Source organism: Sphaerodactylus townsendi, linkage group LG09, assembly GCF_021028975.2.
Source record: "Sphaerodactylus townsendi isolate TG3544 linkage group LG09, MPM_Stown_v2.3, whole genome shotgun sequence".
Classification (NCBI taxonomy): domain Eukaryota; kingdom Metazoa; phylum Chordata; class Lepidosauria; order Squamata; family Sphaerodactylidae; genus Sphaerodactylus; species Sphaerodactylus townsendi.
The window spans coordinates 93,783,186-93,807,919 of NC_059433.1; the positions used below are offsets into that span (position 1 = coordinate 93,783,186).

Consider the following 24,734-nt stretch of genomic DNA (forward strand, 5'->3'; position numbering starts at 1 on the left):
TGGTTGACACGCACAGTCCTGGCTTGGGTAAGGCAGAACTGGGGCAAGGAGGCTATCCCAGTCAGGCAGCAGAGGCAGGGTGGTGAGGCCAGCTCAGATCGAGGCCAGCTCCCTGGGTTTTTAAAGGGCCATGTGCAAAAGAAGCGGAGCCAGTAGTGTTGGTTTGCCCCCACCCCACGGATTTTCTTAGAAGAAAAAGGCAAACTCCAGCTTGCTTTTAGTAAAAGAGAGCTGTGGCAAATATGGGTGAGGAAGTGGGTAAGTGGTGGTTGGATGTGAGGGAGGGCAGAGTGAGGTGTGTGAGGATGAGCTGGATGTGGATGAGAGTATGTGTGTTGTGTGGTAGTAGTGAGTGAGGCACAGAGAGTGAAAGTTACCTGCATGTGTGTGGGGGGGGGGAACCCCACCTGACGTCTCACATGGCAAAGCGTGTATGTGTTTCACTTCCACTCGTATTACTTAACAGTATTACCTATTTACTGTTTTCACTGCTCATCTCTGCCCATCTGCACGAACATTCTAAGCCCTCATACCAATCCCTCAGGCCACAGACAGACAGGCTGCACGAACATTCTAAGGGTGACAGTTAAACACAGCCAGCTTCATGGCCTGGTTCGCCAGGAAAAAGACGTTTTACCTGGCTCAGGTATAGACTTTCGGCAATTTGAAGGTCCGAATACCTGCCTGCAACAGGGAGGGACGTCATGTGAAAATTTGGGGGCGATCCGTCCAGCCGTTTCAGCGTTAGGGAGTCACCAACAAACGGATGGTTAGCTTTTTATATATATAGATGTGAATATGCATGCTGGTCCAGATTCATATTGTGTTTCATAGTCTTCAGACAAACTTCAGCCTTTAAGCATTTGCTGATCTGGATCTTGGCTTCAGCACTGTGCTGTGTTTGCACCAATGAAAGACTCCTTGAAGCTTGTTTTGAACTAATCTACTGGAAAAGAACTACCCAAAAATTGACTGTGGGTTTGGACTTCCTGAAGCAAGCTAAAATGGTACAATTCCAAGCAGACACTAATTATATCTTTGTCTTATTCTCTCTCTTAAACAGGCTCACAAACTTATGTTATAAAAACTGCTAGAGTCTACTAGAAAATTTAGAACCCTGTTCTTTTCTTTCTCTGGTTCATGAATTACACCAAGAAAGATGCAGCCCTAAGCCACATCATATGCAGCACTGGCACAGATCTGTGGGTGCTGGGGCAGAAAATTAAATCCATGAGCCACTACATTATCTTTTATTGAACTGGAAGGTCTGGACTCATTAAATAGGCGAGGCAGGACAATATTGGTCTGTCTATATGGACATCGAGGGTTGCCCTGGGAGCGGTGCCTGGGGAGGGGAAGGAATATGATGCCATAGAATCCAAAGCTGTCATTGCTTCCAGATTCTGAAATCCACAGATTAGTTGTAATTCCAGCTGAACTCCAGGCCCCATTCTTGAGGGTGGTGATTCAGGGCCTCAAGAGAGTGAAACATGGCCACTTTAAAGGTCCTTTGTTCAAACAGCTTCATTAATTATTGCTGCAGTTCTGCATTGGGGCACAGAGCTGAAGCTACTGTGAAGGCAACCCAAAAACTCTAATTGTGACTGCACAATCAACCTCATGCTTCTTTGAATCCTGCCACTGGGTTTTCCAACATCCAAGATACAAGTATTTGTTCCATGTTTGTCTTGGTGATCTTTTCCTTCAAGTGTTAAAGAAAGCTGGTTAAATGTCTGATTCCAACACTCATGAAAAAGAAATACACAGTATTAATCCAAATGGCATTTATTTCAGAGAAGAATAGAAGTGCATATTTCAGAAGGCATAGATTTGCTACTGGGTATCTGGCTCATCTTTACCTTATTTCACAACAGCATCCCAAGGACATTTCCCAATCCTCTACTCTACAGAATTGGCAGGAACGAGGAAACTCTCACTTTTAATAGATGTGACGCGAGGCAAACAAAAGGGGCTGTTGTTTTCAGTAGCAGCCACCTATATTTGGTCATCTTGGCATCACCCTAAAGCATTTTGGGTCAAGACACAAATCTGTATTGAGGACTGAAAACAGCAAGAGTATTTTATACAGTTTAGAGTGTTGACCAGTATTTCTGTAAAAGAGTTAAATTATGCTTCTGTAGTTTCACTTAAATAAGCTGTATTAAAAACAGTATATAAAATTGCTGTCCTGGGGGTGGAAATTAACCAAAATAGACATTAGAATACAGGATTTTTTAAAAGGTAAGCATATGAGAAGAGAAAAATGTTCCTAACTTCTATTTTACAATATGACACAACTACAACCTTCAGCAAGAATGAATCTGCACGCTTCTTTTTCTTTCTCTTATATACTACTGAAACACAGATCCGCCAATGAAGATGTTCAGGTGAACATCAAAATATGCGTCGTTTTAAGTGACTGGCAGTCCAACATCATTCAAAGTTGGATGCCCTTAAGAGCACAGCCTTGTCCATGCCTACGGCCACATAGGATCAGACTGAAATTTTAACCATTCCAACAATTGTTTTTGCCAGTTCAGTTCCATGGCAGTAAGTTGTGTGGAAGTTCACAGGCACTTCTCACCTGATTGACACATGACCGTGTACCATTCCGGATGGCACTTTTCCCAGCATAAAAAGGCACTTTTAACTACAAGAAGAAGAGAAAAAGCGTTGGGATTATACACCTCCTTTCTCCCCAGTAAGGAGTCTCAAAGAGGCTCACAAGGTCCTTTCCTTCCTCCCCCCACAGCAGGCACCCTGTGAGGCAGGTGAGGCTGAGAGACTGCGGAAAGAATTGTGATTGGCATAAGGTCACTCAGCATGCTGCATGTGGAGGAGTGGGAAATCAAACCCAGCTCTTCAGATTAGAGTCTACCTGCTTTTAACCACTATGCCACAATGCTCCAGAGTAAACTGACAAATTTATCCGCTGTGCACACAGATTCCCAGAAAACCCATGTCACTCAGGGTACACATTGTATGCTTGAAAGCACACTATGGTTAAATCCAGTTAACTTTCCCACTTAGTCTCCCCTGCTTACTACAATCACTACTGCTTTTTTGTCCATGTAGGTCCCGTGAACCTCTCCATGGACCCTTTCCTCTTTTTTACATTCACCAAGTTGGTTGGATATGGCCCCCAGTTGGCATCTTATTTTTTTAAAGCCCAAGGTTTGGTATCATTAGAAACAACCTGACTCAGAAATGTTGGCATTCTAAATTGAGGACTCACTTATAGCAGCTCCAAGACAAGGGGCATTGCCAGTGCCTGCATAGCAACCCTGAACTTCCATGGTTATCTCCCATCCAAGTACTAACTAGAGCCAAGCCTGCTTAGTTTCCAAGATCGGGCTTGACTGGTCTATCCTGGCAAGTAAGAATTTCTGCTTTTATTCAAAGGATTACTTCACAGATTTCAAGAACAGGTACTTTTAAACTAATGACTGGTCCAATCCAAAGGTGGGGGGGAGGATCAGCTGTTGGAGGTGATGCAAGTCTATGCTGGCAAATTTGCTGTCCCTGGGACACTTGCCACAGTAAAGGGGTGGATCTGATGGTGGGCAGCTGCTGTGACCCACTGAAATGGCCGGGTGTGGCAGTGCGCACCACACCAGTGGTCTTGCACCCCTGTTGCCTGCACCAGCATCACAGGGGTGTTCTGGAGGCCTGGCCAAGGGTGGAGACAACAGTAGTCAGCTTCCATCCCCACTTCACCACCAGAAATGCCAGTGCCCAGCTCCTGGACTTATGCCATCTGTTGGGTGGCATAAGTCCATGGGGGCCCTATGGAGGGCTTTCCAACAGCCACTGGAAATCCCTCCTAGGAATAGCGGGACAGAGAAGCTGCGGCACTGCATCTGGGCTCCTGGCCCTGTTGAAGGGCTGCCCAGTAGAACACTTAAGCAAAATTATGCATAATGAAGATGTTTGTCTTTTATTGCCATTATACTTCACAACAGTTTCTCTTCAGGGAAGAATACAAGCTCAGCATCCATGGGGACCAATTTTTTAGTTTGCTTCATTAAGCCTTTGAGCACCTACTGGAACCTGCTGTCGCAAACCGATCTAAGGTATGCTTCAACACTTAGTTCAGTCATAAAGTAAAAGCCTTCACACTTATTCCACCATCCTTGGTTTTCCCTTACAGCTAGTATCCCATTGCAGTGCAGTGAGGACAGCACCACAACAAGCCATGGAATCTATATTCATATATCAAGAAAGACCAACTATGATTTTAGATCTTAGGATGATATTCCCTAACCATCCATAGATAATGGAGTAACCTGATTTGGGCAATCACACTAAATGTAGTGGTTAAATGAAGTATAGGTTCCCATAATGCTTGAACTGAAACTTCTCGGTTTTTTGCACATGGCACTCTGGGCTTTAAAAAAATTATTACTGGTATTCACTGGAAGTTTGCATCTTCCATTCAGGCTTTTTATATAAGTGAATGCCAACCAGCACGCTGGTCACAATGCCAATATCCTCCCACAAACGGCTGCCCAGGTTATATAGATCAAACCCAGATCAACACCTCATTCTGGGTTTAGTTTTTAAAAGCGATAGTAGATGTGTTCAGTTAACTGTACTCAACAGCAAGACATTAAAGTATTTACATTTTATTTGCCTTCCATTTCCAATCACCAATTTCTCAGTGCAGACTTAGTATTGTTCCCTTACTCAAAAGAGTAATTGGATGTGAAATATGAAGCATAAAATCAAATAAGTTATTCCAGTCCTGTAATTAAACATTTAAATAAGTGATTCATTCAAACAAACAAGACATTGAACAAATGTGAGATGGCCGCTTTAAAAAGAAACAGTCTTTTAAAAGCCTTTAAGATCATTCTTTTCAAGAACTGGTAGTGCATTATGAAGTTGCTCTGTAAAAGATTCAGTATTAAAAAGGAAGTTAATGGAAAGAGCAGCAAACGAGCCTCTTCTTCATTCCAGCAACAAAGCAATGTAGAATTTGGTGTCCCACTATTTCAGCATAAGGCATCTGCAATTTTTTCAATAGTTTGATAAGTCCATGGGTTACACACATTCAATCTAATCTGGATTTTCTCCCAGTCGCTTTTGCAAGTTCATTAGACCTGAAGTGGTTTTACTCAAAGAAGAAATCTGTGAGAGTTCCACCTGTCTATTAAATATCTTTGATGGCATTCAAAGTAACAAGAATCATAGAGTTGGAAGAGACCCCAAGGGCCATCAAGCCCAACCCTCTGTAAAGTGTCTTGTGACACCTCAGGGACTAACACATGGACAGTAGAGTTATACTGTTTGGTTCTTTATTATTCATCTATCTACTTAAGATTATGTTGACGTCGTATTTGCATACATTAATGTGAGGAGGCACTTGCAACAATACTCACATTAGTCTTTAAGGTACTATGGGATTTTTATCCACCCCTTATGAATGAGCAAGAAAGTATTTGCATGAAGCTTCTGTATATAAGTGCAGGAAGTCAACAGTGCAAAATTATTTGTGGGCCTGCATTTATTTTATGCAATCAGAACTGAATGTGGGCGAAGTGGATCATGAATTTTAACCTTTCCAAATCTGAGAAAGCTTGTAGAAAGCAGATTTCCATTATCCCGTCGCAACTCATTCCCTGGCTATGCAAGATAGGAAACCATAGCATTTAACCTACCTAAGCTATCCAACATAGCTTCCTCTACCCTTTGCCACAAACTAATTTGGAAAAATGTTCACTCTGAACAACAAAACCACCACGGACTAAAGGGAAAAGAAGCTGGGTAGACTTGTAAGAATTAGGCCTCTGCCTTGCCTCCTGTTAAATCTTATTTCAGGCTGACACAGAAAGACACAGACAGACAAGTTCAAGGCCAAAGGATAATACTGTGATTACCCAGTGATATAAGTTTCATCTAGTTTTTTCAATACACACATTTTTAAAAGTCAGAAAAGTCTACATCTGAAGAAGATAGAGCCTTTTTGCTGTAGGTTTGGAGTAATTCCAGTTCTGTTCTTTTTAAAAAAAATAAACATACAAAAAGCTTCAACAGGGATCAGGTTTGGTTGCTATTAAAACACAACAGCACTGCGAATAACACATGAACTCTGCCCATAGTGTTGGCTGTAAACCTTCGAGGTAATGTTAAGATGCCCAGGCTGCCAGATGCTTCATTTCATCTTCGTCCTCCACTCTCTTCCTTGAAGATGCTGCATGAACAGATGAATAAACAACAATTCACTATACAGACATAACAGGATACAAAGCCTATGACTCAACAGGAACTCTTCCACAGAAATGCAGCCATGATGCACCCAACCCAAATTCCAACGAAATCAACTGAAAGACATATTTGTCAGAGAGAACTTAGTGGAATGTACATTCTATACCTCTTTCAATATAAAGAACGAAGTGCAGTCTTGCACTCTTTGGCGGAAGTCACAGCGTGATTCCACTTTTCAAAGAAGTGTAGATTCTTTCACAGCGTTTCAAAATGTTATTTGAGCACCACTTGCATCTAAACCATTATTATCTACACTGTCAAACTTAGCACTTTGATGAAATAGCATTTACATCGCCCCAGATGACTATTAGAAAGACTTTTTTGTAAAGTGGCACAAACGGGAAAGAAAATGGCAGGCACAACTTTACAAAAAAGCCAAGTCTTGCTAACAGCCATCCAGGGCAATATAAAATGCTATTTTATCAAAGTGCTAAGTGTAACAGTGCGAATAACAATGGTTTAGACGCAAGTGCTGAAATAACATTTGAAAACGCTGAGAAAGAATTTGAGGGGGTGTGTGTGTAAGGCTGGAACAAGGACCTGGCAGAGCATTCGAGCATACAGGTGGTCCAGGAAGATAAGGCAGATTTATCCACACATCTCTTTGGTTCTTTATGCTGAAAAGGGTATAGAACCACTCAAAGAGCTTTGTTCCATGCGGGCTTGGATTCATTGTCAAGAACTTTTCAGAGATTTGGATACCCTTACAGATACTGATTTTTACATAATGTTCCTTTACCTCATACCTACCAATGCCACATTAACAGCACAGGTGTCCAATCATGTGCTGTCAAAGGCAGTATGCCTGCTGCTATAGGATACTGGTGGTCCAGGATTCCCCCCCCCTCCTCCCGCTGAAACGAATTCCAATGCAGGGAACATTTATCCCCAGCATGGAGGGAGTCATGAGTACTAGTGGCTGCACAAAAGTGGCTAGGTGGCTGCAGTGCAGAGGAGTAAGGGAACAAGACTGCCCTTTTTTGCTTTTTACATGAGCAGAGTTTTTACTATTTTACTATTTTCTCCTGCAGCTGTCTGACCTGCACAACTATTAGTACATGAGAGTCTTTCCACCCAGGAATAAACTTTCCTGGGGTTGGAAATGTCCAGAAGGGGAGGAATGGGGAAGATTACCACAACCTTTGCACTAACAGGATCCAACCCAATAAATGTCAGCAAGGGACAATACTCTGGGCAACTGATAAAATGAGGTAGAAGCAAAAAAAGGGATGCATCTAGATCAGTGATTCCCAAAGTGGGCGCCACCACCCCCTGGTGGGTGCTGCAGCGATCCAGGGGGGCGGTGATGGCCACAGGTAGAAACATTAATACATATATCTTTCTGTTTAATTGCTATTAAAATTTAAAAAAATTAATTTCCAGGGGGCGCTAAGTAATATTTTTTCTGGAAAGGGGGCAGTAGGCCAAATAAGTTTGGGAACCACTGATCTAGATGATCTGTACCATGAATCTTTAACTTAGGTATGATGTTTATCAGACAGACTATTCCTGAGAAGATATTCGTTATCTTCCAGAATGATCTCATGGGACCTGATGGACATGTTTGGCAGAATGTTGCTATTGAGTTTCTATCAAACCTATAAATGCAGCAACTGTGGCATCACTTGAAATCTACAGATGCAATGACACCAGTGTCATTTAAAAGCACATCTTTGAAAATGACAGTCCCTAAACCTGTAGCTTTTCTCTAATTAAACTCATGGCCCCAATTTTGAAGCAAGAGTGCCCAACAGCATTTTAATGTTTTTCAGATATATGCAACACTCTTGAGAGAAACTGGAAAATATCATTGTTAAGTGAGAATGTTAAGAACAGGACAGCTGCCACATTGGTCAATGCAGCTGTATGCTGCATTGACCAATGCTGTCAATCCTTGCTGTCATCCTAACTTTGCCTTTCAATATGGTACACTGACTGCTTCCTCATTGAGGACCCAGCCAATGTATCAGTAACTTTCCCTCTGCTGAGACTCAGCCCAAGTAAGTTGGGAGAAGAACAACTGGACCAGCTTGCAGAAGGTTTGTGTCCAATCCCAAAGAAAATATACTACCAATGACCGCTAGTGGTTATAGCAGATCAGTTCTCTAGTACCTTGCAATTACTACAGCTCTCTAGTACCTCACAATCCTTTTACACTAGCAGCTAGGACCATAAACTACCTAGATCTTCACACAAAGACCGCAAAATAGAAGTATTAAGACCACAGTGAAACTTGCAGGGTTGAAAGCATCAGTACTCTCACATCTTAATCAACGGTCCATTAGAGGTTAACTATATTAAAGCTCATCTTTTGCCCCCTGATTATTTCTATTTTGTATCTTGCAAACAGACAACTCCACAACTAGCAGCTTACCGGGTTGTGAGGGCAGCGGCGTGGCAGGTACACTTGGTAATCGGACATTTGTCATTTTGTTGTTAAGCTCTTCTTGCTCCAGTTCCTCCAATTCTGCCAGCAGCTCATCCTGAAAATAAGACGATGGCCCATTACAGTTCAAGAAATAGGATCAGTCATAAGTTCAGTACCTCTGAGTAACTGCATGGGGAGGGGGGAGAATTTGGAAATGAACTGAGAGATTTTCCCCTGTTCCAGAGTTTCCTCTCCAGGAGAGTATAAAGCCGTTGGGGGCTTGCATGGACCGGTTTCAAATCTGTTTCCCTTTTTCTTTGACACTCCATGCCTTCTGAACAGCAATGTTCAGTGTCCCTCATGCTATGGAGGGGGAAGGGGAAACTATTTACAGAGTCCTATTTTTCTGTATATTTGGTGAATCTCCACAGAAAGAGCGGCCCTGAATCAGTGGGGCCCGCCATTGCTGCTCAGGATGGGCACTGCAAAATGGCCCAGCCATGCATCCCCTTAGAAGACCGGAAGGCAGGCAGTGGCCACACCTACTATGGGCATCAGCGGCATGACACCAGCCTGGTGTCATGACGTCAGCAGGAAGGGTGGCCAGGAGCCAATATGAGGCTTCGACCCGGCCCTTGACCCCATCCTGGAGCAGAATAGCACCGAGTTTCTCACCCACCTCTCCCCTTTGGACAATGTTAATGCATGTGTATGCTGTCATAGGCAAGCCGGCGGTTGCACATGGGAACTGATCTGATGGTGAGGGGAGCTGCGGAGCTAACCCTCTTTGGTGGAACCTCCTTAAGAGATTTGAGGTGGAGCAAGCCGTGGGTCAGGACGCCCAGCCGGGGGCAACTGAGGCTTGCGCCCCTTAGCGGTAAAATGGATCTTCAGACAGGGGCTGGGCGCCCACCTGAGCTCCACTATCGCTGTGCTGCGCAAAATGGATCCCCAGAAAGTGGCCTCCACCCAGCTGGGTTGCACGGTTGCTGCGCAAGGTTAACGGTTTCCTCCAACAGGCGGGTTGGAGAAAAGTTTTCACTGGGGGACAGCACTCAGGCTGCCCAGTGTTCAGATCAGATCCCATGCTGCGCCCCACACTTCTTTTCATCCTTTGTCAATAAAACGGTTTGGCTATGGCCAAAATTGTAACCCACAGACAAGAGTGTTGTGTCGTTATTTTGGTTGGGAACTCTGAGCAGTGCCAGTCCCGCCCTTGGGTGGCAATGCAAAAACCCTGCAACTTGGAGGTATCACATTTCCCTGAGCTGGTAAGCTGTCAATGATCAATTTTGCCATTGGGGAAAGTAATATATCAAGAGTGTGTATCTACTTACATAACTCTTGTAAATAATCACTTGTGTGGTTTCAGGCAGGCAGAAAAGCTTTTGTAAGTGGGAAGATAGCTGGTTCTTTGCACCTTTTAGGCTTTCAGCATATCACAAATATATTTAGTAAGCATGAAAGAGTGGTAAATACCTTGTAGGTTAGTAATTTAAAATGAAGGAGAGAATGCTGTAAAGCCACTTTGGACCCCCATTGGGAAGAAAATGGTACATTTATGAAGTAAATTATCTGCAGGTTTGAATTACAAGTAAAAAAAACAATGCAGCAAGGAACATGGCATAAGTCCAGGGGTCCGCCTGGACTCTTCATTATCTATGGAGAACCAGGTGGCCCATGTTACCCAGGTTGCGTTCTTCCACCTTCGCCAGGCACGGCGGCTGGCTCCCTATCTCTCCCAGTCCGACCTGGCCACTGTGATCCATGCGACGGTCACCTCGAGGCTTGATTATTGTAACTCGCTCTACGCGGGCCTTCCCTTGCGACTGATCCGGAAGCTGAAGCTGGTCCAGAATGCAGCGGCACGGCTTCTAACAGGTGGTGGTTATTCAGATCATATCACCCCTGTGCTGTGCCGTCTGCACTGGCTTCCGGTGGAGTTCCGGATCGTTTTCAAGGTGCTGGTTTTAACCTTTAAGGCCTTACGCGGCATGGGGCCCACATACCTGCGGGACCGCATCACCCCTTATGTCCCACATAGGTCGCTGCGCTCGGCAGCGGCTGATTTGCTGGTGACCCCTGGTCCCGCGATGATACGGCTGGCCTCGACCCGGGGCCAGAGCCGTAAAGGCTCTGGCCCCCGCCTGGTGGAATGCCTTACCTCCGGCTGTGCGGGCCCTGCGGGACCTTAATGAGTTCCGCAGGGCCTGCAAGACGGAGCTTTTCCACCGGGCTTTCGGGGAGGCCGGCCATGGATCTACTGCCCCCTATCGACACTGGAATTGAAATCAAAACTGAGACTGCCGTTCCATTCTATTAAAGCTGGGCCTGTCTTACTTATAAATTCCATCCCAGGCCCTACTTACTCCCTCCCCTTTTTCTTCTTTTAATGGCCTTCGGCGGGGCGCCTGTCTTAATTAATTTATGAACTGGGTTGCTTAACCTATAGTTCTGTAGTAAACTGCTGCTTAGTTCTTAGGTTTTAATGATTTTAGTATTTTATGTTGTTGATTGCTGTCTATGTAACAGCCATGTTGGAAGCCGCCTTGAGCCCTTCGGGGATAGGCGGCCTATAAGTTTAATAAAATAAAAAATAAAAATAAAAAACAATGTCTATTTTCTATTTGTCCATCAGACATAAAGCAGCTGTGTACAAATTTTTAGATTCATGCTCATTCTGTTTTCCAATATGGAAGAACCACGTAGATCTCAGCTTCTTGCTCATTAAAATAGACTGGAGGGATTTGCAACAACTGAGAGTTTGATAGTGTTCCTTCAAAAGTTGCCCCACCAGGAAACCAACAAGCATCCAGGGCCTTTTGATACGCCACACCATCAGCAGAGAGAGACATCAGAGTGCCCCAGCAAGCAATCTTGCCCCCCAACTCTTGAAAGAGAAACATCTTGTGAGAGGCCAAAAGCCTCCATGAAGCATGTGCAGCTTGCCACACTTGCTTTAAGAGGGACCAGGAGCTGGCCAGTGAGCCAGCTGCCCACTCTCTGCATTTCAAGGCAGGAACTAAGGCAAACAGAAGAAATGTGAACCTCCCCTCTTTGTGTGAAACTGTGACTGTTTGGCATACCCTGGGGGGGAAGGGGGAAGTGATGGAGGCATGGCCTTGAAGCGGCCCCACTAGCAATACAGAGAAGTTTTATTTTTTTTTCAATACAGTGCAAGACTCTTCCTTGTTCCATTTGAAAGAGACGAGAATGTGGGAGTGACTGAGGGGCACAAGTGAGCTGAATGACACTGCTGCATGCATCTCTTCTGGTGGCAGACGTGTGTAATATCTAATTTCACTACAGTGTTGTCCAGCATGGTGGACAGACCCAGGCATAAGTCACACAACGACATCATTGTCTTTTTAAAAATAGCAAAGTGGTAGCTGTGAGATGGAAATCATACTTCAAAAAAAACCCTCTTAAAATATGGACCAAACTTAAGCAGATGGGAGTCAAAATTCAAATTCATTCTGAGCACCTGGGAAAAACAGGCCACAGAATTTTACTCATACTAATATCTAAGGAGCTCCATGGTGCAGAGAGGTAAGCTGTAGTGAAAGCTCTGCTCACAACCTGAGTTCAGTCCTCACAGAAGTCGATTTCAGGTAGTCACCTCAAGGTGGACGTTGCCTTCAGAGTTCTGCAGGAAGGGCATTTCACTTCAGTCGAGCCTCTAGGTACTCCTAACTATTCTTACTGAAAGGAGCTTTTTTGCTAGTTGTAGAGCGAGTTTTTTTCTCAGCTGTCACCTCCTCAGATACTGGGAACCTAAAATCTGGCAGGTGGACTAGAAGGAGTTTGATACAGACCCACTAGTTCTGAAAAAAATCTAGGATCAGTAAGTTTGTATGAGCCTCAGTGCCCTCAGAAGCAGCTTCCCTCTTTTTCCCATGTTAGCTTTTCTTTTTTACTTTCAGTTGTATTTTATTATTGTTATGTTTGTCTATGTTAACATATTTTTTATACTTTTAATCTTGCCTTTCTGTTAATTTTTTTGGGCCTATATTGTGGGCAAATATTTATATTTATGGACAACGCACATTATTTTTTTAAAAAGGTTAACTCTGCCTTCCATCCTTCCAAGGTCAATAAAATGAGGATCCAGCTTGCTGGGGGCAAAGTATAGACAACTGGGGAAGTAAACAAACAAAATTGGAAACCAACAAGCCACCTGTAAACAAAGCCTGCCTAGCACATATCATGATGTGACATCACCCCATGGATGTCATGATCTGGTCACCTACTATTAAGCTTTCTTTGGAAGAAAATGTATTGCTGGCTTGGCCCTTATTCAGGACTGTGTAGTTTCAAACCTAACTTTTCACCACTTGAGCACAGACGGCTTCTTAAGTCAGCTGAGGTTTGAAGTGCAAATGTGCTAAGTGTTTGGGAATGAGCTTGACGAGATGTATCAAACACAAATAAGAAGTGATATTTCAGCAGCAGCTGCGCTTCCTTCTTCGCTGGTTACATTACTAACCTCATCAAAATCGTCGCCAACTTTTCTTGTAAGAGCTTCTGTTATCTCCTGGGCAATATCTTGCTGCTCAGTGATGTCTTGCATCATGTCATCAATTTTGTCCAGATCCCTGAAAAAAGACAACCATCTCAATGCTCTATTTCCCTGAAGGAATTCATAGGTCATAACCTGACATGGAACAGCCTACATAGATGGACCAAATACTTTGTATGCAGGGATCTCAATACAGGTGGAGTATATGTGGACCTAAAGCATAGTCTGTAATGAACTATGGCCCAACTCATCCAGAGAGAGCTGTCAACTGTCTAGAGAAAAAAATGTTCTATCTCTTTTACTGAGGCTTAATGGGGTATTTATATTGGTCTCCATGCCATAGAAAGTTTCAGCTGCCCATTTCCACACATTAAGCCTTTATTGAACGACAGGACATTATTCTCCAGGCCTACTGACAACTGTATCTAGAGGATAAACCAAGGCTGGCAACCAGCTGGATGCTTACTAGTATTGGGAAAGCTTACCAGTAACAAGGTGAAATGACCAACATTGCTGTGACATCATTCCAGAAGTAATGTCATCACATTGCCTTAGCATTCACCCCAAATTCTTAGAGTTTTGGCTGCATGCTAGCAAGTAATCTCCATATGATTATGTCACTTCCTGGTCATGCCAAATAGTCATCACTGCATTGCTGCTTCCTGGTCATGCCAAATAGTCATCACAGGCAATTTTCCCCTCCATTTCTCTCCACCAGCTCACTGAGTAAAAAAAATAATACTACTAGTCTCCTACCATTCCATCAGATTTTAGGATGAACTGAATGTGGGACATTAAATAGATGATACTCAAGCCCTACTAATGACAGATATAGTGGACATAACCAATGGGCAACTTGAACTGAACTGGTCACTTGCAAAAACCAGCCATGATGGGGAAAATACAGTGGCAAAGCGCCAATAGGGCCAGGGGGGCGCAACATCCCAGGCAGAGCAGGGGAGGGGGCGTGGAGTGGTGTTCTGGGGCAGAGGCGGACAGCTCCGCAGCAAGGGTGCAGGGCGTGCGCATGACTCGGGCACAGTTCCCCCTCGCTCTACCTCAGAGAAAATGAAATTACTCTTGCAAGGGACTGAATTCCAGCACTTCCTAGAAAGGAAAGATGAACAGGCCAATAGCCCCCTTGGCTATAATTGGCAGTGCTACCACAATGAAACCAAACTCCAAAAATAGCAAAAGACAATAGCCATAATAACAAAGGCAATTTCCTTAAAAATGTAAACTTCTTCCACTTACATATTGTCATGTATTTTTTTCATAGCTTGGGCAGCATAGCCCATGTTCTTGAACACTTCAGTGTTTGTGTAGGAATTTTCAAGTGCTTCGCGCTGGAATTCAATGGTAGAAAGCGTCCCATCAATTTGGCTCAGCTGTTTCTCATATCTCTTTTTCCTCTTCAGTGCTTGCAGTGCAGCTGTTTGTAAGCAGGGAAAAGATGTCGGCTATGTATCATTTCATATTGCCATATAAATGCAGATATTTCATCTATTTAGCACTGAACAAGGAAGGGAAGCAGGCAAGATGGAAAACCTGAATGCTGAAGGGAAAACGGAGGCCTGGAAAACTCTCAGATCCTTTTGGAGTGTACTCTCTCAGTTGTTGTAAAGAACCAGCTAAATCTGTGTTTGCATTCCATGCACACGCACCTCCAAAATGGGGTAGAAAACTCCACCCCAGAGCCAATTTGGCTCAGGAAAATGGGACAAGGTAGGAGCCATTTCTCCTTCCCTCCTGTAGCTTGGAAAATTGCTGAGAAGCGAATGGAGCTTGGCAAGAATGTGACTCCATTCAGTTTACCTCTGAAGTTCCTATTCTCTACGTTCTGAAATTGCTTTTTGGAAACTATTTGTACATTTAAGAGGTATCACTTTAGTTTATGTTGATGAAAGAAACATTATATTGAAATGGTTGTTATTTTGAGGTTACACAGCAGTATACAGTAGTATATTACTGCAAGCCTTCTGAGTACAACTAGCACATTATTGATTCTATCTCCCCACCCAACTGCTTGATCCTGAGTCAAATCAGTACCCTACAGATTTTTAAAACAATATTGCTGCAGCTGTTGTTGTTACCCTAAGTAGGCAGTCTCCACTTTGGTTGATGGAGTTAGCTGGAGATGGGGGTGGAGTGTGTGTGTGTGGGGGGGGAGTAAACTGGTATGGACAACTTGTGTATACCGGGATAGTCCTGGGTAAAAACTTTCAAATGAACAAGCAGTTGTATAATTAAAATTGGTTTTCTTGAAGAATAGAAGTGGTAAAACAAGAATATATTTTAAGCAATGAACGTATGCACACAAAACATGTAAGAGCTGACTAAGAGAAAAGGGAGGAAGTTGAATGAGGTTTCAGGGATGTTTCAGTTACCAATCCTGAAGGGATGTCCAGGGAAAGCAGCACTGAAGAGGGACACCACCAGCATTTCCAGAGGCAAAGAATCAAAATTGGAAGAGACCACAAGGACCACCAAGTCCAACCCCCAGCCATGCAAGAGTACACAATCAAAGCACTTTTGACAGATGGCCAACCAGCCTCTGTTTAAAAACCTCCAAAGAAAGCGATTCCACCACCAATCCTGAGGCAGTGTATTCCACTGTCCAACAGCCCTTGCTGTCAGGAAGTTCTTCCTAATGTTTAAATAGAATCTATTTGCCTGCATCTTGAATGTGTTACTCTTTGTCCTAGTCTCGGGAGCAGCAGAAAACAAGCTTGCTCCATCTCCAACATGACATGCCTTCAAATATTTAAACATGGCTATCATGTCACCCCTTCCCCAGACTAAACATCCCCAGCTCCCTAAGCCAGTCCTCATACAACATGAAATCCAGACATTTTACTATTTTGATTGCCCTTGATTGCCTTTTACTATTTTTACTTGATTGTCTTTTACCATTTTGATTGCCCTTGATTGCTTGTTCCAGCTTGTCAATATCCTTTTTGAATTGTGGTGCCCAGAACTGGACACAGTATTCCAGTTGAGGTCTGGAAGATAGAGTGGTACTATTCTATCCCTCGATCTAGATGCTATACTTCTATTGATGGAAAGAGCCCACACAAAAAAAGGGTGGGTGGTACACAGATCCAGAACAAACACACACTATGAATGGCCAAAGGACAAATATTTATACCCCAAAATGGGTCCTGAGATGGTTTGAGGTAAGCTGGCAGGAAAACCAGAGACAAATAATTGATTGCTTTTCTGGAGTTGCGACAATAAGACAGGAGATGCTTGATAAGTCATCAGGACCCAAGGAATACCTGGACTATTCTCTTGAATACTGACTGTTGGGTTGGGTACAGAAAGTGTAAGTAAGGGTCTGGTCAGAGTGCTGATTGATTCACCTTTGGGTGACATAACAGGAATTAGCTAGCACCATCGTTCAATCAGGCATATCTTAGGGGTATAGGAAAAGTTCAGTAGCAACTGTCTTTCTATCCAGGCTTGACATATGAGATGGATCCCAAAACTCTCTAAGTGGCATCTATTTTGTGGGGAGCAGTGTCTTGCTTCTATGCCGTCTTTGGTCCCCATGCCCTTGTAGCACCCCTTGCTGGGGTCCAATTGATTAAACAGTGTGACTTCAGAGAAAGCAAGTACTTGGACTGGTTTGTTTGTTTTAAAATGTATAGTTATGGCATTGTCAGTTTATTACTATTACTGTCAAGCAATCTATTTCAACTGCTGCTTGTTATACAGCAAGGGGCAGAAATGTTGTCCAAGGAGAAAACTTGAAAAATCCCATTGAATGCAGGCAAATCGTTCACAAAGTCATAGAATCAGAGTTGGATGAGGTCATTCAGCCCAACCTCCAACTCGCCCAACCTCCAACTCAATGCAGGATTAGCCTACAGCATCCATGACAAGTGTTTGTCCAACTGCTGCTTAAAGACTACCAGTTAAAAAAGCTCACCACCTCCCTCAGCAGTGAATTCTATTTCTGAACTACTCTTACTGTTTAACAATACCACTGTTTCCTAATATCCAACCAGTACTTTTCTGCCTGTAATTTAAACCCATTATTGTGATTCTATCCGCTGCTGGCAACAGGAACAACTCCCTGCCCTCCTCTAAGTGACAGCATTTCAAGTTCTTACAGAGAGAAACCATGTCCCCCCTCAACTTCACCCTATAAATATCCTACCTTCCAAAGGACCAATCACCCAGTGCCATTGACACCTTTCCATCTTAGTCACTGGGCCCAATGTGTTTCCCCATGAAACCAGACGCTGGCCATATATATTCCATACCCCATTTTTTTCCAAACCTATTTTCCAACCTATTTATATCTTAGGAACTGTGTGTGTGTGTGTGTGTGTGTGTGTGTGTGTGTGTGTGTGTGTGTGTTTATTGCATTGAATCAAATGCTTGTGAACCTCTTCTCCCTACAATAAAGACTGTCAAATTTGCATTATATTCCTCTCTGTGGATTTTCTTCCAAGAGCTGATCTTTGTATACATTAGTATTAAAGATTCCCTACCCAGCCTCTTGCAATATTAATAAGCAGTCTGCTCAGTGCTAATTTTCCCCACATTGAGAGACTGTGTCTGCATCCTGGGCAACACTGTCTCCTGTTAAAATTTATCAGAAATCTTAGGCCATTTATGATACGTAAGACTAGCATAGCCCCCAAAACTCATCTAACATGACTGAGCTAATCGTTAAGTGTGATTTGCTAGAACAGGGGTAGGGAACCTTTAACACTCAAAGAGCCATTTGGCCCCTTTTTCCACGGGAAAAGAAAACACTTGGAGCCGCAAATAATTTTTGACATTTAAAATAAAGATAAAACTGTATATATTGGGGTTTTTTTACCTTTTGCTCCACTCATTCTGAGAAGCACATGGATGAACCCGCCCTGCTGCCTGCAGGGCGGGCAAGGATGAAGCCAGCGGCTTGGCCTTGCCGGCCGCCGGGAAAGCGCCCGCCCCACTCCAACGGGGTGGGCAAGAGGGGAAGCCCGCGGCGCGGCCCAGCCGGCTGCGGGCAATTGGTGCGCCCACCCTGCTGCCTGCAGGGCGGGCAAGGATGAAGCCGGTGGCTCGGCTCATGGAGCCGCAGTGCAAGGGCAGAAGAGCCGCATGCGGCTCTCGAGCCGCAGGTTCCCTACCCCTGTGCTAGAATAATGTGGATTCGGCAGCACTAAAAATGTTCCACATCCAATAGTATAATTCAAATCAACACCACATTGAGACTGTTACTTCTGGAAAATGGCTACTCGCATAGTATAATTCTGAGAGGCCAGTGATGCTACACAAGCTTTCATTTTCACTGCTACCTATAAATTACTATGTACCCTGCATGGTGTTCAATTATGCTCAGACTCTTAAATCTCTCCTCCTTGCAGTAATTTCCTTCCATGCTTAAGGCCTACACCCCACGAGGACATAGTCAATCTCATTTAAATTTCCCGCCTGTAACATCTCTCAATCCAGACTCAGCCATACAAAACAGGCTTTTTGCACAGCAGTAAAATAAAGCTAACCACTGCTGCATGCATCTTCTTCCATACATGCCCTGACTATAGTGCAGCGGTCGGCCATTTCCAAGCGCTTGGGTTGAACAAGCTGTGTGCTGCACCCACTAAATTTAGAAACACACACTGTTAAATTTAGATGATTACAGGTGTCCCTAGCAGACACCCAAAAGATGACAAAGTGCTCGACTGCAACCATCAGCCTCTCATCTTGCAGACGCTCAGTGGTGCGACAGGTAAATAACAACCTTGTGTGGAACCAAAAAGATGTTGACTGGCAGCAGCACAAAAACAATTGATAGAGAGAGCTCTCAGGATTTAAGCAGCCAAACTTTGAGGACTCTTCACTTCAAGACCCACCCAGTCTTGTTTGACCAGCTGGACAACTACAAGGCGATCAAAGTAGACGTCATAAATCTCACTTCCAACACTTTACGTCATTTGAAATGCACATTTTTAGTAAGTGTGGGGCTTCTCTCTCAAACTTTAATCCTCAATCTAGACAGATCTTTAAAACACTCATATTCGGGGGTTTATTAATTATTATTTTATTGTCTTTATTATAAACTTCAACGAACAATAACAAAAAAATTATCAAATCCGTATTGACATCATTCCAACAAATACAGGCTAGAAACAAATAAAAAACTTGTTGAACACATATTCTGTTGATGCACATAACATGTCCTTCATTTAGTAAAACTTCATATTGTATGACATTAACAAATTAACAACGGAAGGAAGGAAGGAAGGAAGGAAGGAAGGAAGGAAGGAAGGAAGGAAGGAAGGAAGGAAGGAAGGAAGGAAGGAAGGAAGGAAGGAAGGAAGGAACTGCAGAAGTCAGATTTTCCCAGCCAGCCCGCCAGCCCAATTCACTTCAGCCTTGATGTAGGGTTCTTGTGACCAGGCTTCTAGGCCTGTGCTGCACTAACACGAAACTCTTGCATCACTGCCCAACTTTAAACAACAAAGCCGTCACAACAGCCAGGTCATGCACATGGAATGCTGAGACATCACCTGGAGAGGTGCATAAGAAAACCTGAGCAGTCCAGGCATTTTAAAGCTGCATTAGCAGCTTCCAGAACTCGTTTTTGTCCTGGAGTTCACACCATCAGCTTGCCATAGTCTCCTCCTTGGAGACTGCAATGGTTCTGCATTTTCTGAGCACTCTGAGGATAAATATTTTTTTCAGTTAGTACATACATTCTTCCCCAATAATGTGACTAGACTAAACCATATTTAGTAATCAATAGGGAGGATATTAAGATCCAATGTGTAGTGGTTAAAAGCAGCAGATTCTAATCTGAAAAAGAGGAGTTTGGATTTATACCCAGCCTTTCTGTCCTGTAAGGAGACAGAAGGTGGCTTACAAACTCCTTTCCTTTCCTCTTCTCACAACAGACACTCTGTGAGATAGGTGGGGCTGAGAGAGTTTTGAAGAACTGTGACTAGCTCAGGGTCACCCAGCAGGAATGTAGTCTAGACATGAGTCCACAGCTCATGTGGAGGAGTAGGGAATCAAACCGCATTCTCCAGATCAGAGTCCACCTGCTCTTAACCACTGTCCCATGCTCTGGAGAACTGGTTTCAATTACCATTTCCCCACATGAAGCCTGCTGGATGACCATGAGCTAGTTACCATTCTCTCAGAACTCCCTCATACAGGGTTGCCATAAATCAGCTGTGATTTGATAACACACACACACACAGAGGATATTGCCAATTTACACATTTTGCTCAAATATTTTTACTGCTTCCCATCGTCACCACCCCCATAACTCCAGCAGCATGGGCACAACCACTCCCTAGGACCCAGGCAGAGCAGATGTATGTATTGTACACTTCCTCCTCCCTGATCAATCATGACTTAAACAAGGGCTGCTTGGGTGTGGGTCTGGGAAGACTGTGTGTTTCTCTCTATTGGTCCTTTTGCCACCTTGGTCACAGGTAGCATAGGTCTGGGAAGATGGTACCCATGATCTACACTCAGAGGCAGAGCAAGAGGGAACTGTGCCCGGGGCATGCCTGCGTCCCCACCATGCCCCTGCCCCGGAATGCCCCCGCCCCCTTCAGCGGTGCACACCTGGTGCATCGCACCCTGCCCTTCTCCATTGGCACTACGCCACTGTCTACACCACTGTCCTGTATTCCTCAAACACTCACAGCCATGCCTCTGGGAAGCAAGAGCAGCTTCCCTCACTCAATCATGCTTATTCCCTTGGCCTCAGGTAGCACTGGCTTGGGTCAGGAAGGCTCACATTTTTCCCCACCAACCACCCCCATGCTGTTGTGGGCAGGGAAACTGTGTGCAGTCCTCACAGCCTTTGACATGGGCACTGGAAAAGTGGGTTTTAGAGACACATGCCAGCCTGCCATCACCCATGCTGCTTCCTTTATTACTGGTTTGGGTGACACACACCTGCTGGCAGCAGGGGCATAGCAAGCTTCAGACGGAGGGCTGGTAAAGCTCACCTTCTTAGATCTAGTCAGGGCATCATTGGCTGATTTAGTACACCAGGCGGCTGCTTCAGTCACTTGAGTATTACTGAACCAGGGCTGATGATCTATCAGGGCTCATACCACTCTTTGAATGTTGCTTTTATTTAACATGTTAATTCTTTGGAGGACTGTCCAATTCCCTCCTCTATAGACCCAGTTTTAAAGCTCCCATGCTATAGTTACTTTAAAGGGGGAGGCAGCCGTAGCCATAGAGATTCCCACAGTGATCTGCTGCCGCTGTCATTGTTTACAAGCTATATGCACTCCTGTGCTGAAGTGCGCATCTAAGGTTTAAATGAAGACTGCAGGTGAGACAGCTTAGCTATTCTCTTCCTCCAGCAAGGCTATTCCCTTGCTGCCTATTACAGGCAAGCACCGTATCATGCTGTCTTTGAAAAAGCACTTGTGGCAGCGTTGTGGAAAGGCTACTGCAGGTTTCAGCCTGCTGTGTGGAAAGCGGTCCAGCAAAAACTGTTCCATTATTCAACTGAGAAATCTGAAGCCAGGCTGCTTCCTGATTTTAAAGACTGCTCCCAAAGAAAACAAAGATGTTAGCATGACTCTCTGGCTCCTTTTCTCACTAGCACAATAAAAGACTTCTTATCACCAGCATGCACACTCAAATCAACTTCCTGTACCCATTTCCCAGGATAAAAAAATCCCTTATGAAATCTCATATTTGGAGTCTCTCCCCGCTCACCCCATTTGCAACAGTATATTCAAAGTTGGCCTATTAAAGACTTAATTATGAAACTGATGGTTAGAAAAAAGAGAATTTAGGGATCGTTCCAACTATTTTCATATGCATGCAAAAATGGAGTATAATTTTACAGCACAGCTTGTACAATCTCTGAATCCCACCAGACCCCCTCCCCTCCTTTCCAAGACACAGCATGATCTACCACTTATTTATCCCATGTTCTTCCAAGGGCTGTGCTGCCACAGAACTTACAGTGGAAACACACTATCCCAATGATATACAGACTTGTGTATAGTGCAGGGACCACTCTCCTTAAATTAAGTCTAACAAGGCCAACCCTCTTCTTTCAGCGCTTGGTTCCCCCTTGTCCACCAGTGCATGGCTGGATCCTAACCTATTTAGCTATGCTAATAACATTTCAAAAAGCTGCAGTGGAAATAAATGCAGACAAATATTTATGGCATCATAAAAATTGAGTGCTTCCCACATAGGCAAAGTGAAATGGGTGAAGGGGGACACAGTCCAAAAGCCATGTCAGTTTTGTCAAGACTTACACTTGAGGAAGTTTAATGATTGCCTTACCATGTAATCCCAAGGTGCATTTACTAAGCCCTGATGAACTCGATGGTGCTGACACCCAGGCAAAGTGAGGAAGAGGTTTAGTTTTTTAGCCAACATAAAGGATACACTGACACATAGAACATGAGCATTTTTTACAAGCGGAAAACCATTCTTATATTGGATTCACACCATGACTTCATGCAGAAACTTTTATTGACTAGGTAGGGTGGGTCTCCAACCGTGAAGCCTTAAACAAAGTAACACCTTTCTACACCCACTGAAGGCAATGGATGAAACAGGGTGCAACTCTGTTTAGGACCGTACTGCAGATACAACACAAACACATCACAACTGACACACAGATCTACATCTACTCCCCATCAACGCTAAAACATAACAGTCTGAGGTGAGTTTTATACATAAAGTATTATCTCTGTATTTTATAATAGCAACAAAATGCTTAGCAGTAAATTCCAGAATGCATGAGATTATTTAAGGCAATGCACTTTAAAAATATTACTGGATTTTAAAAAATGCTTTATTTTTATTCATTTATTTTTATTTCTACTATGCCAATGCAACAGTCACACCTGACTCCTGGCCTTCAGGTTATTTGCAAATCTGACTATAATAGTTTAGCACTGACAGAGGCATCATAGCTGTATGTGTAAGTAATGTGATCTGTAGCCACATGCCTCACAACATTAATTAACAATGATCTCATGTTCCTTTTAGTCTTTAAAGTGATCTAATTCTAGAAACTTTAAAGAAGAATCCAGCATGTAGTTCTTTTGCAGCAATAATTTAGCAAAGCAAAACTTGTCAGATTCCTAGTGGGTCTAAGGTTCACAATATTATACAAGCAGGATGCAGCACAACAGAGAAAGTCAATGAAAATCTATACTGAACAAATAATGGGAGTTTTCAGTTGGGGATTGTGGGCGGAAAACATAGGTAAGAGACTTTCTTGGAACAGAAAATAATTTTATGTAATATTGTGATTATACGTTAGGAACATTGGGGGTATCTGCAGGGGGAAAGCCCTGGCCAAAAAGACTTCCAAGTTTACATACATGGATTGAAAAATCCACAGGCACACTTATCACATATGATAAACTCAGATTTACTTGATTTTCTACATTCTTTTACAAGCGGGTCAGTTCCTTCTCAACTTCAGGTACTACAGAGTGGCAAAGGAATGTCCTACAAGTGGACAACTGGGGTGAACTCTGGCGAGTGAGACGTTCTACCCATGATCATCAGCACATGATTTCCATCTAGGATTACGTATTGTGGCATCGTCGGCAGGTCTGAGGCTGAATTTCCCAGTCCCGCACCTGTCAATCCGAACTCACCCCGTTTGTCTCTGGTGCCGTGTTTCTTGGCCACCGCCAGCTCCTTTGCGATCCTGGCTTCCAGGTATTCCTGTTTCTTGGTCAGCATCTCCTCCGTCTCCCGCAGGCGGGCTAAGGCCTCCTGAGGAGTGGGGCCCCCCTTGCCTTTGCCCTTGGAGTAGCCGGACCCTCCTCCGCCCTTGAAAAACTTGGGGATCTTACTCATTGTGTCGAGAATTCAGTCTCCCGGCAAAGACAGCCCGCGCTACTGCCGATCAGAAAAACAATCCGACCGGCGAGGCCCCAAACTTTTTCCCAAGACTCAACAGAAACCGAGATGTGGCGCTGGCTGCATTTCCTTACTCTGTCCGGCCGCCGCAGTTGAGAACTCCGGGAGGGAAGGAAGCTGTTGCTCCTAAGGCGGATGGCAGAGCCACGTGACCGACACACACCTGCCACAGGTGTTCTTACCTGCGGAATGTGCCCTGCCTCCGCCGGTCACAGTTGCTTCGGGAGCGCACTCTGCACATGCCCAGAGGCATTATCTTTTGCTCAGTTTCTCTTCTGTGATTCAGACGGCACTCAGTGGAGTAAAGTCAAAACTAAAAGGAAGAATAATGACATTTATTCACGGGCAATTCTCGTATAGAGTTAAACACTGGAAGAGCGAGGCCTTACAATTGCCTGGAAATTACAGCCTCTGCCTGGAACAGCCTTTCGGTTTCCGATCTCCAGGTGAAACGAGAAAAGCTCTTGCAATTGTAGCTGGTCCCGAGATGGCAGAAATCGTGTTTTGGATGGTGGAGCCGATGACATTGTACCCTGCTGGGGCACCTCCCTTACCCAAGCCCTGCCCCATCCCCCAAGTTCCACCAGCACCTCCGGGGATTTGCAACCCCGGAGTTGGTAAACATTGACCCCTTTCTCTGCCTTATAAACCCCATAATTGTTGGAAAACCGGGAGGGGGGGCACACAAAATATAAGAAGCCG

General features: G+C 44.1%; 1 protein-coding gene across 1 annotated transcript; it reads right to left on the bottom strand.

Moving 5' to 3' along the window:
• Window positions 1–1,769: 1,769 nt before the first annotated feature.
• Window positions 1,770–24,159, bottom strand: CHMP4C (charged multivesicular body protein 4C). The gene is made up of 5 exons (XM_048508342.1): window positions 23,765–24,159; window positions 14,409–14,586; window positions 13,122–13,230; window positions 8,642–8,750; window positions 1,770–6,193 (listed from the first exon to the last, which is right to left on the bottom strand). The coding sequence occupies exons 1-5, from the start codon at window positions 23,967–23,969 to the stop codon at window positions 6,129–6,131; spliced, it is 666 nt and encodes a 221-aa protein (XP_048364299.1). The 5' UTR covers window positions 23,970–24,159; the 3' UTR covers window positions 1,770–6,128.
• Window positions 24,160–24,734: the final 575 nt, after the last annotated feature.

What these genes read in the sequence shown, in the direction of transcription:
- CHMP4C (XM_048508342.1), bottom strand. Translation starts at nt 23,969, where the DNA reads ATGAGTAAGATCCCCAAGTTTTTCAAGGGCGGAGGAGGGTCCGGCTAC. An exon ending in AAAAAAATACATGACAATAT is followed by an intron (nt 13,231 to 14,408) that starts GTAAGTGGAAGA and finishes GTCTTTTTTCAG; the next exon opens with GGATCTGGACAAAATTGATG. An exon ending in GCCGCTGCCCTCACAACCCG is followed by an intron (nt 6,194 to 8,641) that starts GTAAGCTGCTAG and finishes CTGTTCATGCAG; the next exon opens with CATCTTCAAGGAAGAGAGTG.